The sequence below is a fragment of the Chiloscyllium plagiosum genome, unplaced genomic scaffold (genome assembly GCF_037043375.1).
Source record: "Chiloscyllium plagiosum isolate Xiang-an unplaced genomic scaffold, Cpla_swu_hap1 HiC_scaffold_30, whole genome shotgun sequence".
NCBI lineage: Eukaryota > Metazoa > Chordata > Chondrichthyes > Orectolobiformes > Hemiscylliidae > Chiloscyllium > Chiloscyllium plagiosum.
Genome location: NW_028270168.1, coordinates 36,440,017 through 36,453,320, shown reverse-complemented (window position 1 = coordinate 36,453,320; position 13,304 = coordinate 36,440,017). Strand labels below are relative to the sequence as shown.

Genomic DNA, 13,304 nt, shown 5'->3' with positions numbered 1-13,304 from the left:
CATAACGAATGATTTGTAAATTAACGATTCAGAACCTGAATGATGAAGGAACAGGTATTAATCTTATAGCAACGCCTAGTTTTACTCTCAAAAAGCGGGAGAGTCACCCGATAAATCAAAGGGCTGTTCACTTCTTATCAATTTCAAAGTTCTCTTGTTTTTAAATGTATCGACAGCCGAAATCACTGCCTCGTTTAGGGCTTACGTCATTTCTTAGCAACGCCCCACCAGAACATAAAGTGACTGAGAAAGCAAATAAGAAACTTAAGGAGTGTCTCAGAGTCAGACAGCTTCGTGCAGTGTTGAGCTTAGCAATTGAAAGTGAAGAATCGATCTCAGCTTCCTGTGCTTCCCGGGTTTCAGCCGTTCTTCCCGAATCCCTGGATACAGAGCCTGAAAACAGTTGTCATTTGTGAGTCCTTCATATTATCTTGTAAATGAAAACCAAGGAGGAAAGCATTTTTTTTTGTTGTGAAATTTGAATGTAAACTGTTGATAGAATTGAAACGGTATTCCAACCGTATTTGGGGAGAATCATTTATAATGCTTAAATGTAATTAAAATAACGAAATAGTCACGGTAAATCTCAGCATTTCACTTTTTTCCACAACTGCCTGCTCCTTTTTCAGTATAAAGGACAGCAGTTAGTTTTAAAAAAAAACTGCATTTGGAAATTGCATTAACTCAACACAGCGCGATTCAAAATAATTTACATCTTTGTCTTTTGATTTCGTACAGGCAAAAGAAAGATCTGAACAGAAAGTGATCGTTTAACCAAAGATATCAACAATTCTGGTAGGAAATACTAAATAGTTTGTCTCCAGTATTAGTGACTCACAACAATGTGGAGGGAATCCATCTGAGAGTGTGGAATGATTTAATTGGTACAACATTTGTAAGATTCTGTCTTTGCAGTGAGGATAATCCCTGCTATTGTATTACCCTATGTTGAGATCATAATGATCTTTGACTGTAAATTCTATATCTTGACTTACAATTGGACACTGATTTAATGGAGGAGATAAAAAAAAATCTCCAGAATAAAGGAAATTGATACCTCCCAATATTCAGATAATTCTGCACTCTCATTGCTTCAAAATGTATTTGTGGCTAGAATAGTCTTTCTTCCAATGATTGAATGGTTATTTTTATTATTTTCTACCTTTTTAGGATATTGTCAGTGCACTTCCACTGAGGATGGGCAGCTGTATTCTGGATCTAGTACCAAATACGTTCAGGGGCTGGGCAGCATTTTCAGCTTATTGATGCCAGCAAGGAAAGAATGCAGGGAGCATGCTAAATTCCATCAGTTGTGTGTTTCTGATTTTGCATGTGCCCAGTGTTGGATGAAAGCCTGGACAGAAGTACAATGCAAACATTGGGAGGTTGAACTGCATGTCCAAAGAATGCCACCCAGTACAGTCCCACCTTGCCATTAATATTCTTGTCTAGCAGCAAACTTATCACTTAAGGTGGTACTTGCACTGCTCCTTTTGTATGAAGCAATATATTGTTTGATTTATAGCAGCATATATTAAATACTGAATTAATATTTCATGCTGACAGTGTCAGGATAATGTTAAGGTAACATTTAAATGATAGTGACCATTAACGTTTTCAACAATGAAAGCTACAGCAACAGCTTGTACTTTACAGCAGCTTTAACCAGTAAAACGTTCAACAGTATGTGGAAGAAGCTGGTGAAACAGCGACTGCCAGGGTCAGGGGTCAAGGTGGTGGGGATGCAGAGAGGGTCATAAGGTTATGAGACATTGTGGAACCTGGAGTTAACACAGGTCAGCAAGTATGGAGTGATGCCTGAGCAGGATTTGATGCAGGAAATAACACAAATGTTTAATGAGGATTCAGGAGCGGCATTAGGCATACCCAAAACTGAGGTGTTCACTTGGTGAAGCTATAACAAAGGATTGTTGTGTGCTGTACACCATTAGCAGCAAGTGATAAAGATAGTTAAGCAATATTTTTTGACCAATAAGTAATAGATCTAGATCCTTACCACATCTCAATGTGAATAATTAAACTAACAACAGGAGGAGACTCTACAAGTATCAATGGGATAAACCAGTAAATCAGTACAAAAGGCTGAATTACATGCATCAATTTCAAGTTAGAAATATGACATGGATGATCTATTTTGGCATCTTTCTAAGGTCCATAGCATTACAGATACCAGTGTTCAGCCAATTCAATGCCATAGGATATCAAGAAAAGGCTGAAGGCATTGGATACTATAAGGCCTATATTACTAATGGTGGTCACCAATCTGCTGAGGTTAGTTTACAGTTCCAGATTTTAATAATTGAATTTAAATTCCACCAGCTTCCATGTCCCCAGAGCTTTAGCCTGCTTATATATCACTAGTCCAGTGACATTGCTGTCATTTCCCTGATACTTATCATTGGAGCATCAAAACACCAAAGATTTTCAGGAGCAAAAAAAACTCCAGAAACAAATTAATTGTTTATTTACCTAAAAGAATCAGTGCTAAACTAACAAAAGTATCCTTCACAAAAAGAGGCCATGATAAACAAAAGTAATGCAAATGGGAGAATGAAATGTTCAGTTTATGACCTGCAACAGTGTCTTGTCTAAATAGTGGTAGTGTTGTTCTTATTCATCTATCTGATTTATGCAGAGATTTAATTCAAAATACCTTTGTTAGAAGTTTACTTGTTGCTTTAATCACAATTCTAGCAAACACAGTGACATCTGCCATTCTTTCCATCATGTCAGATGAGGGATATGGAACAAAGTTGTCAAGATCTCGATCGGTCATGATTTGAATGGCAAAAGAGCTCAGGAGGCAGTATGGCCAACTTTTGTTGCTCCCACTTGTCTCTCTTTTATCTAGCTCTGTTTGTCTTCTAATTTGAAGGATGGAGGCATCAAGTTTGAGGATGAATTGCCATAGAATTATAATTTATTTCATAAGCAGCCTACAATCAGCTATTACAGGTCTTAAGGTGTCCTGCTACCATGAGGCACTTCAACATATTAGTCCCATAATACTAATTCAGGATGATTTCCTATCAATTACAATGTAGCACTACCTGAGAAAGTTGTCATAATTCTGAGATATTGAAGCATTAACTGAAGTACAGACAGCTGGGCGACCTGGCCTCCAAATGTTCTAGTGGTCAATAACTTTAAAATAGTCCAATTGGACTGGATTATGTTTTTTTTTAAATGGCTGCCCATTCAGATTTATTTTACATTCTAATGTGCAGATTATCTTGGATAATTGCAGGGAATACAGATGAACAATAGAGCCATTACATGTTACCAGCAAGTCTTATTTAATTCATCTAGAAACCATTTGTTCTGTCTGCCGTTATGTTCCAGTTATGGAAAACATTTGTCTTTAGAGATGAAGAAAATACATGGAATTATGAAAAAAAGGCTCATCAACCTGAAATGTTAACTCCATTTTTCTCTCTCTCTCAATGCTATCTGACTTGCTAAATCCAGCATTTTCTGTTTTATTTTCAGATCTCCAGCATCCACAACACTTTTTGCTTCTTTATCTGCAATTGTTTCTATTCTAACTCCATTCCTTAGGCACCCAGTCATTAAACCCTAAGAAATATCTGGTTATTAGGAAGTAAGAAAGGATAAAGGATATTTTGGAAAACTAATAGAAAGACAAAAAGATTGGAAGGACAGAACAAATGCTTTCTTTCTCATTCATTCTGGGGATGTGGGCCTGCATTTATTGCCCATCCCTGGAGAAGGTGCTGACGTGCTGCCTTCTTCAATCTTGCAATTCTAAAGATGTAGGGACACCAATAATGCTGTTAGGGAGGTAGTTCCAGGACCCAGTAACATTGCAGAAACAGTGACTTAGTTCTAAATAAGAATGGAGTGTGGTTTGGAGGGAATCCTTCAAGTGATCGTTTTCTCTCCTATCCCTTGCTGCCCTTTTTCTTTGAAGTTGTGGAGGATTTGGGTTTAGAAAGTGCTGTGAAAGAACCTTGATTAGCTGTTGTATTGCACCTTGTACAATGGCAGCAGTGCATGCAATTACATCAGGGGTGAAGTTGGTGGACGAAGTGCTTTGATTTGAATGGTGTTGAAGCTCTTGTGTGGTTGGAACTGCACTCATCCAGGCAAGTGAGGAGTATTCCATCACACTCCTGACTTGTGCCTTTGTAGATGGTAAACGGGCTTTAGAGAGTCAGGAGGTGAGTTACCCATTGCAGATGTCTCAGCTTTTTGACTTGGTCTTGTGACTATAGTATTTATATAGCTGGTCTCGTTCAGTTTTTGGTCAATGGTAAGCTCAAGGATGTTGATTACGGGAGGGGTGGGGAGGGTGCAGTGATGATAATGCAATTGAATGTCAAATAATTAGCCTCTGAAATGGGAGGAAAGAATTGGAATTGAGTTGCAACTACTTACATTATTTGTTATATTGTAGAAATCTAGGTTGTGCTAAGATTAATATGCAAAACATGAACCTGTTATTGCTTTCCAGCTGCTAAGTAACTTGCTGCATGTTACCAACACTTCATCAATCTATATTATTCTCCAGTATCTTGTTCTGTAGTAGTGTTTATCTAAGTGCAATCAATATGTTCTTCATTCTTAAGTGCAGCCATTAACAGAAGCAAAGAGCTGGGATACAGTTTTTTTTAATTCATAAGCATCATACTACTTGAAATTGACAGTGTTGAAAGATAACTTTCTTTATGCATCAGTCTAGTCAGTAAGGCACATTTCAACTCTCTAATTTTTGTCAAAACCTGGTAATGATATCAAATACCTTGAAGAGTCTCTTGCATATAGACTGTTCTAGTTTTTCCATGCATTTTAGTCCTGATAATAGTCATACAGCACAGAAACAGGCACTTCAGCCCAACTTGTCCATGCCCAGATTGCTTAAACTGAACTAGTCCCGTTTGCCTGGATTTGGCCCATGAGCCTCCAGACCTTTACTATCCACATATCTGTCCAAGTATCTTTTAAATGTTGTAATTGTACCCACCTCTACCACTTCCTCTGGCAACGTATTCTATATATGCACCACCCTCTGTGTGGAAAAAGTTGCTCCTCAGGTCCCTTTTTAAATCTTTCCCCTCTAACCTTAGACCTATGTCTTCTAGTTTTGGATTCCCTACCTTGGAAAAAAGACCTTGGCTAAACACTTTATCTCTGCCCCTCATGATATTATAAATCTCTGTAAGGTCAACCCCAGTCTCCTACATTACAGGAGAAAATGTCCCAGCCTATTCAGCCTCTTCCTATAACTCAAACCTTTCAGAGGCCTTGCTAAAGCCTATGTAATCAATGTTTACTTCTCTAGGAGAAAGTGAGGACTGCAGATGCTGGAGATCAGAGCTGAAAAATGTGTTGCTGGAAAAGTGCAGCAGGTCAGGCAGCATCCAAGGAGCAGGAGAATCGACGTTTCGGGCATAAGCCCATCCCCATTCCTGAAGAAACTAATCTCTGCCGCCTTGGTCACCTCTTCATAAAACTCAATCAAATTTGTAGACATGATTTCCCATGCACAAAGCCATGCTGACTAACCCTAATCAGTCCTGGCCTTTCCAAATACATGTAGATTCGATCTCAGAATCCCCCTCCAACAACTTACCCACCACTGAAGTCAGGCTCACTAGTCTGTTGTTCCCTGGCTTTTCTTTTCAGCCTTAAATAATGGCACAACACTAGCCACCCTTCTACCTTCTGGGGCCTCACTCATGGGTTATCGCTGTTAGGATCCCTGCAATTTCCTGCCAAGCTTCTCACAATATCCTGGGATAAACACGATCAGGTCCTGGGGCTTTATCTACCTTTGTGTTTTAAGACATCCAGAACTACCTCTTCTGTAACGTGGACCCTTTTCAAGACATCACTATTTGCTTGCCTGATTTCTCTAGCTTTCTCCACAGTAAATACTGATGCAAAATATTTGTTTAGGATCTCGCTCATCTCCTGTGGTTCTACACAAAGACAGCCCTGTTGATCTTTAAAGGGGCCTATTCTCTCCCTACTTACTCTTTTGACATTAATATACTTGGAGAATCTCTTTGGGCTCTCCTTTATGCTATCTTCCATTGCTTTCTCATGTCCCTCTTTTGCACTCCTGATTTTCCTTTAAGTTTACTTCTACACCCCTCTACACATCAAAGGATTCACGATCCCAGCCATCTGTACTTGACATGCTGTTCTTTCTGTATTTTTGACCAGAGCCTCAATATCTCTCTAGCCATGCAGTATTCCTTATGCGTGCCAGCCTTGCTTTTCCCACAGGAACATGCTGGTCCTGACCACTCATTATCTTGCTTTTCAAAGCCTCCCACTTGCCAGAAGTCCCTTTACCTGCAAACAGCCTCCCAAGAACGTTTGAAAGCTCCAGTCTAATACCATCAAAATCGGCCTTACCCCAATTTAGAAATTTTAGCTTGTGCATCAGACTAGCCATTTCCATAACTATTTTTTAAAAAAATAGGCCCCAAAGTGCTCCCCCACTAAAACCTCAGTCACTTGCCCTGCCTTATTTCTCAGCAGGAGATTGAGGTTTGCTCCTTCTCTAGTAGGGCCATCTACATATTGATTAAGAAATTTTTCCTGAACACTCTTAACAAATTCCTCCGCATTCAAACGCCTAACACTATGACAGTCCCAGTCTACATCTGGAACACTAACATCTCCTACTATTACAGTCCTATTAATCTTGCAACTATTTGCAATCTCCCTATGTATTTGCTCCTTAATTTCCCATTGACTATTGGAGAGTCCATACTGCAATTGCATCAAGTGATCACCGCCTTCTTATTTCTCAGCTCCATTCATATAGCTTCACTGGACGATCTCTCATGAATTTCCTCTCAAGTACTGTCGTGATGTTTTCCCTAATCGAAAATGCCACTCCCCTTCCTGTCTTGCCTCCCCTTCTATTCTTCCTATAGCCTCTGTATCCTGAAACAGTGAGCTGCCAGTCCTGTCTGTCCCTCAGCCATGTTTCTTTAGTCCCATGTTCCTATCCACGCCCTGAGTTCATGTGCCCTACTTGTCAGGAAGGATGAGGTGAAATGGTGACAAATATTGTAGCTATCTCTCCATAGCCATCAATTTGAGCTCTTTGAGTGGGGAGCATTTTATTTTGAAGCATGTTTTTGCTGTGGTGATGAAATGATCAAATGAGTCAGTGCAAGAACTAGATTGTAGAAGTATCCCATGATATAAGGAGCTACTGCTTACAATCTGAAATGTTCTATAGCTTTTCATTTTAAATCTTTGCATGCCATACGTATTACCATAATTGAACCCATGCTGTTGGTGTCACTCTGTGTTCCATATCAGCTGTTCAGCCAACTGACCTAACCAACCTATAAGTAGGTTCTTGACTTATGAACTGTTAGCATGTTTATAGATTTTAAATGTGCATGACAGTCCAACAAACCAGGTACTGACCAGTCTCTGTCCTCCCCTCTTCATCCATTTGGACTGGTTATAGGTACAATGGTACCATTATCAAAATGTCATATTCTAAATCAGAAAAAAAGTGAAATGTCACTGAGTAAACGGTTGTTAAAATTCAAACAAAGTCCTTATCTAGTGTGAAACAATTACACTGTATGCTTAGGAAATCTTGTTAAACAAATATTTAGTTTACAATACCTTTACAGAACATAAAAGATAAATATTGACATGTTTAATTATCAAAGGCCAAATGTTCATATTGATGCACAACTTTGCACAAATGAAAATGTGGCAGTATTGGAATACTGCTTAATGTAACAATATTGTCTGGTTCAGTTGTGACAGGCATGATAAATGTGAGTGAAATGTTGCTGCATTATTTAATCATGGTTCATCTCACAAAGACAAGGAGCACCCTATTCTTGAAAATTCATATCACAAAGCAGTACAGTTTTTATTTCATGCTGCTCTAACATGATTTGTCTTCCCAGCTCCTGCATGCAACAACATTTCTTTTGGGTGTGTATCAGTACAGGGAGCTGGCAGGCATGTTTCAGCTACTTCCCCATAGGGCAGGAAGAAAACTGATCAAAAACGTTACTGTCTGTTTGTCTCTACAAAGAAATATTCATTGAAATAAGAAGCAGAATAATGACTGCAGTTCTCCAGATAATGCAAGCAAGCACGTATTCCTAACCAATGACTGTTGTGGGGAACTAAGAATTTTAAAAAAAAATCTTCTGAGTTCTTGATGTCCTTTTTTGGAGGTCTCACTTTCAGTTGCCAAGGGTTAAAGCTCTGAAATTCATGACCTAACTATGTGTTTCCACAATGCACTCCTTCTTTATGAAACTCCTTGAAACCTGTCTCTTTGACCGAGCCTTTGATTACCATTCCCAATATACGAGCTAGGAAATGTCTGTGTCAGCTCCTGTCTGATGAATACCTTTGAACATTTTTACCATGTTAAAGAAGCCAGATAAATAAAATTTTCTGTGTTAATTAATCCTAGGAATGTTCAAACTGTAATTTGCTGTGGGACAAATTGTTCCCCTTGCAGGATTCCTGTAACCACAAGAAAATCAACTGACCTTTCAGATTTGCTTCTCAGAATCAGGCTCGGAAAGGTTAATAAACAGCCGGAACTTGTTTTACACAAGATTATAAGTTAGGATTGAAGATGTCTCCAGCTGCATGATTCTGATGCATAGAGAAGTAAGGAGGGCCTGTGCTCATGTTTACTGCCACACAGAATGCATTATCAGTGGTCTCCTATTTTTGCTGCAACGTTCTGAAGATTTCCATTTCCGCTTCTCAGATAAAGATAATCTCCCCGCTGAGACTTATCTTTTTCTGTCTGACCTATAGACTGCATTAGAGGGAAAAGTTACACGTGCTGCTCATTGACAACATAGACACATGCACAGCTGCTGGCTTTACTCCTGTCCCTCTTCCTGGATCAAAAAAGCAAAATCTCTGTCCAGAGAAGATTCTGCTCTCCTTCACCTCTTCAGTCAGATACCAGTGATCGGACTGTCTCTACCTGAGAGTAATGGGTGAATCTAGTGCATTGTTAAAGCGAATAAAAATAGTACTAGGGATCCAGTAACATCAAAAGATTCACAGACGTCATTAAAGTTCCCAAAATGACTTTGCCTTTGCCTGGGACCCCCAACAAACTATAGGCAGCATTCAAGCACCATTGCTATGAAATTTTTATTATATGTAATGTACTATATGAAAAATGTAACAATATGCACTGGGATGTAGATTTCGAATGAGAACTGTTTGTGAGAATAGACATTTGCATGTTCTTTTTCCGGATCCGGTCCGAATTCAGATTATACTATTCTGTACAGAAGACAAATATCCAGGACATTGCATGAAATTGCATTGCTTTATTATAAGAAAAGATGGATTATTAAAAAGTGTCTTTATTTCTTATATATTGAAGGTTGATAACTCCAGCCACAATGGATTGGAAGACATTACAAGGTGTTCTTAGTGGTGTAAACAAATATTCTACAGGATTTGGACGGATTTGGCTGTCGGTGGTCTTCATCTTTCGGGTGCTCGTTTACGTGGTGGCAGCAGAAAAAGTATGGGGTGATGATCAGAAAGACTTCGACTGTAACACCAGGCAACCTGGGTGCACCAATGTGTGCTTTGATCATTTCTTCCCCATCTCCCACATCAGGCTATGGGCTTTGCAATTGATTTTCATCTCTACACCTTCTCTTTTGGTTGTGATGCACGTGGCCTATAGGAAAGAAAAAGAAAGAAAATACCACCTGAGGCACCCAGATACCAACACCAAGCTGTATGAAAATGCTGGGAAAAAACATGGTGGTCTATGGTGGACCTATTTGATCAGTCTGCTTTTTAAAACAGTGTTTGAAATTGCTTTCCTGTACATCCTTCACTGGATTTATGAAGATTTTGATATGCCTAAACTTGTCAAATGTAACGAGGATCCTTGCCCCAATGTAGTAGATTGTTACATTGCTAGACCAACTGAGAAAAGAATTTTTACTTATTTTATGGTTGGGGCATCATCTCTTTGCATTGTAATAAGTATATCTGAAATTATCTACTTGATTTCTAAAAGGTGTTTCCGGTTTTGTATGTTGCATTCTGGGAGAAAAAGATCAGTGCTTGCTAAAGGTAAGACTGATTATCATCCCCACACACTCATCCATTTAAATCACTTACCAAATGGCATGTCACTGGATCATGTTCATGCTTCTGCTCCAAATCTTTCCTCAATGTAATATACCTCTACCATATCTCAGTGTATCTTTGCTCAAAGATGACCTCGAAGTGATAGCACAAAAACTTTGATAAAATTTTCAATGATCCAGCAGATCAAATAGCAACCTTTGCTAGTATTTAAATTTAAGCTTCTTCAGATAGCTCGTTCGAGTTATTTTATATCTGGCTGGATTCTCTAAAAGAGAATTGAACAAACGCAATCCAGGTCTTGGAGGGAAGGAGTATAGACTTTGCATGATCTGGGCCTCTAATGCACTAAAGAGTGATCTCCATGGAAGGCATTGTTTCATTCTCCTGTCAGGGAAGGTAACCAACATGCCGATGTCTGGAGAGTTAGCTTGGAGGACAAAAGAAAACATTTCAGGCAACAAATGAAACTTAACTTATTGTCGTTTCTTTCTGTCTTCACCTCCAAACAGAAGCAAGGTCCCAAAAACAGGGCAAAACAAAAGTTTACATGACCAATATCATTTTTTGAAAATAAGCTTAAAAGTATTACTGTTAACTTTAACCATTTCTTCCATCTATTTCTGGTGAATAATGCAATCAGTGAAGATGAGTTATAAAGGCGAACATAACAAGATTAATTCACATACATAGTATGATTGTTAATGCACTTTAGATGAATGATTTAGGTATCTAATAATTTTATTTCTGCTCCAACATATTATCACCCTTCCAGGCATTGATAATGTCATCAGGGGTTCACTTATTAAATTAACATCTTTCCTCCAACAAGCTTATGGATAAACATCAGTTCAAAACAATAGATTAGGATAACATTACAAAGCATAAAAGGATGAAAGATTTGGTTTCTGATCTGAAAGAATAATTTGTGACCAACTTTGATCATCACACCCAAACAAGATCAATTCCATGCACCTGATTGGTGTGGAGAACTTTGCAGTTATATCTTGAACAAAAAGGTCTCAAAAGAGTTTGAAGTTTGTTGTAACAACCAGTTTCTTGTTACAAGAGCATCACATGAAATGGCACATATTGCAATTTGATTCTTTCAAATGTGAATTTTAGATTGTTTAAGCTGTTAAATTAATTAAGTGAGACTCTCTCTTGTGTATGGAGGTACATCTATCAAGGTTTTTACCTTGTACATACCAGACAAATTGATCTCTCTCTCAAAAAAAACAAGAATTAAGAATCTGAAAATAAGACTTGCCGAGAGCTGCAAAGCAAAGTGTTTGAAAAACTAACTGATAGACACTATCAAGAAGTGGAAAAGTTAGAATTGCATAATTATCCCGGTCCCAATATTTAAACCAGATCAATGTATTTAGTTCTGATGACTTTATGCTTTGAAAATGAATAGCTTTGGATAATGCAAGTTCACTACTCATCCCAAGAGGACCTGATTCATTTCATGAACAAACAACATATATTCAAAGTATTTTGTTGGCAGATTTCAGAGTGTAACTTTGATAGACTGTTGCTCATTTTATCTTCTGCAAACTGCTGTAGCCCATGTCAAACAAATACTGCCATATATAGGTGGTTATGAGTTTCTCATAAATGTATCAGATTAGTTGATTTAATTTCATAATGGCTGAATCAAGAAAGCATGTTTACATAGTACTAATATATTAATGCTTTTGATATCAGTATGTATGATACTAAAAATACCTGCTCAGAAGTACTGATGCATATTAATCGTGGAGGAGGGAGTAGGCATCCCACTTTAACAGAACATGTTACTAATTGTTCTGTTTACCTCATCAAACCTTGCTATTTCCTCTAGAAAGTTTTTTTTTAAATTTAGCTGTTGAACTTTGTTCACAATGCTGCACAACTTTACAGAGCATCTTTAAAAGTACAAATCCAGTAAAAGCGTTGATAAAGGTTGACAGAAATTAATGGTTAAAACAGCAACTCGTTCTTGATAATGTCTCTCAAAGTCTTAAATAGACTTTAGGTTTCAATGTGGGATTGTAAATGGCGAAGCATACTGTTGGTCCTTCATGTCTGACACAATAGTTGAAAGTTAGAATGTATTTTAAAATCACAATGAGGGATATGACTATGATTTTAACATTTTTAAAAGTGTCAGTGGCCAACTTGACACACAGGTATAAAACTGCTAATGGAAATTTGTCGAACTTTGTTACTTACAATTTTATTTTGCTTCTACAAGCAAGACATCTGATTTGCAGTAGCTGTTGTATTCCTGAGCGGGAAGCTGAAAAGCTTCTGTTGTCTTTCCTAAGTAAGTGTTATATTGGATAGAACCATCAGCTTTGGTAGAAATTAAATCAACTCAAAGTCTGTATGTCCATCCTATCGAAGTCAATTGAAAAGTAAATCACAGTAGTAAGCATTGGTCAGCCTATAAATTATAACAAATTTTACAACTCCATTAATACCAAACATTTCATCCACAGTTTCTGAAAGATACCAATTGTTTATGTATATATTGCACTTCCTATGAGGTATATACGAAGGCAGATTTCCCTTCTAGCATTCCTGTGTGATAATGAAGAGTCATTAGGAAATCACATATGCAAATATGAGTTGATTTTTAGTACATTCAGGGAACAAATCTTTTAAAAGTGTTTTCTATACAATGATGTATGTCTCCATTCTTATGTTTTATGTGGACTAAGCATTTTACATGCAAAGTTGAATGTAACTTTCCCATGGAAATACCATCAATGGCAGCCGATGTCGACACATTTTAACCGTTTTCTTGTTCTTGAATTTCCATGTTACTGTATATTTTCCCATATTTATATTGTATATATTTTGCAACAAAGTGAATAATTCATTAAATAAATATTTAATTTGAACTTGTCACTGCCGCATTAGCCCAGACATCTGGCCTGGTCCAGGAACATAATCATTTTCTCCAGCATGGTTTACATTCTTAGTTCCATAATTTTATTCTTTTCATCTTTAATATATTTTCTGTTGATCAGGTCAATCTGTTAGGATCTTCTTCACACATTTGGCTTGCTCTTGATTGCTTATTGCAACCCAACTTGCTACTTGCTATCTTAATTGTCAGAATTTGCTAATCTCAAATTCCCCTTAATTATTGAACACCACTAAATGATCTAGCTGTAATCCTGTTGGAG

The 13,304-nt window shown here is 37.8% G+C and overlaps 1 protein-coding gene across 1 annotated transcript; it reads left to right on the top strand.

Annotated features, from left to right (window-relative positions):
* Positions 1-275: 275 nt before the first annotated feature.
* On the top strand, positions 276-13,021 carry LOC122563722 (gap junction beta-3 protein-like). Its single transcript, XM_043717862.2, has 3 exons — positions 276-412; positions 739-795; positions 9,401-13,021. The coding sequence occupies exon 3, from the start codon at positions 9,420-9,422 to the stop codon at positions 10,215-10,217; it is 798 nt and encodes a 265-aa protein (XP_043573797.2). The 5' UTR covers positions 276-412; positions 739-795; positions 9,401-9,419; the 3' UTR covers positions 10,218-13,021.
* Positions 13,022-13,304: the final 283 nt, after the last annotated feature.

What these genes read in the sequence shown, in the direction of transcription:
- LOC122563722 (XM_043717862.2), top strand. Translation starts at nt 9,420, where the DNA reads ATGGATTGGAAGACATTACAAGGTGTTCTTAGTGGTGTAAACAAATAT.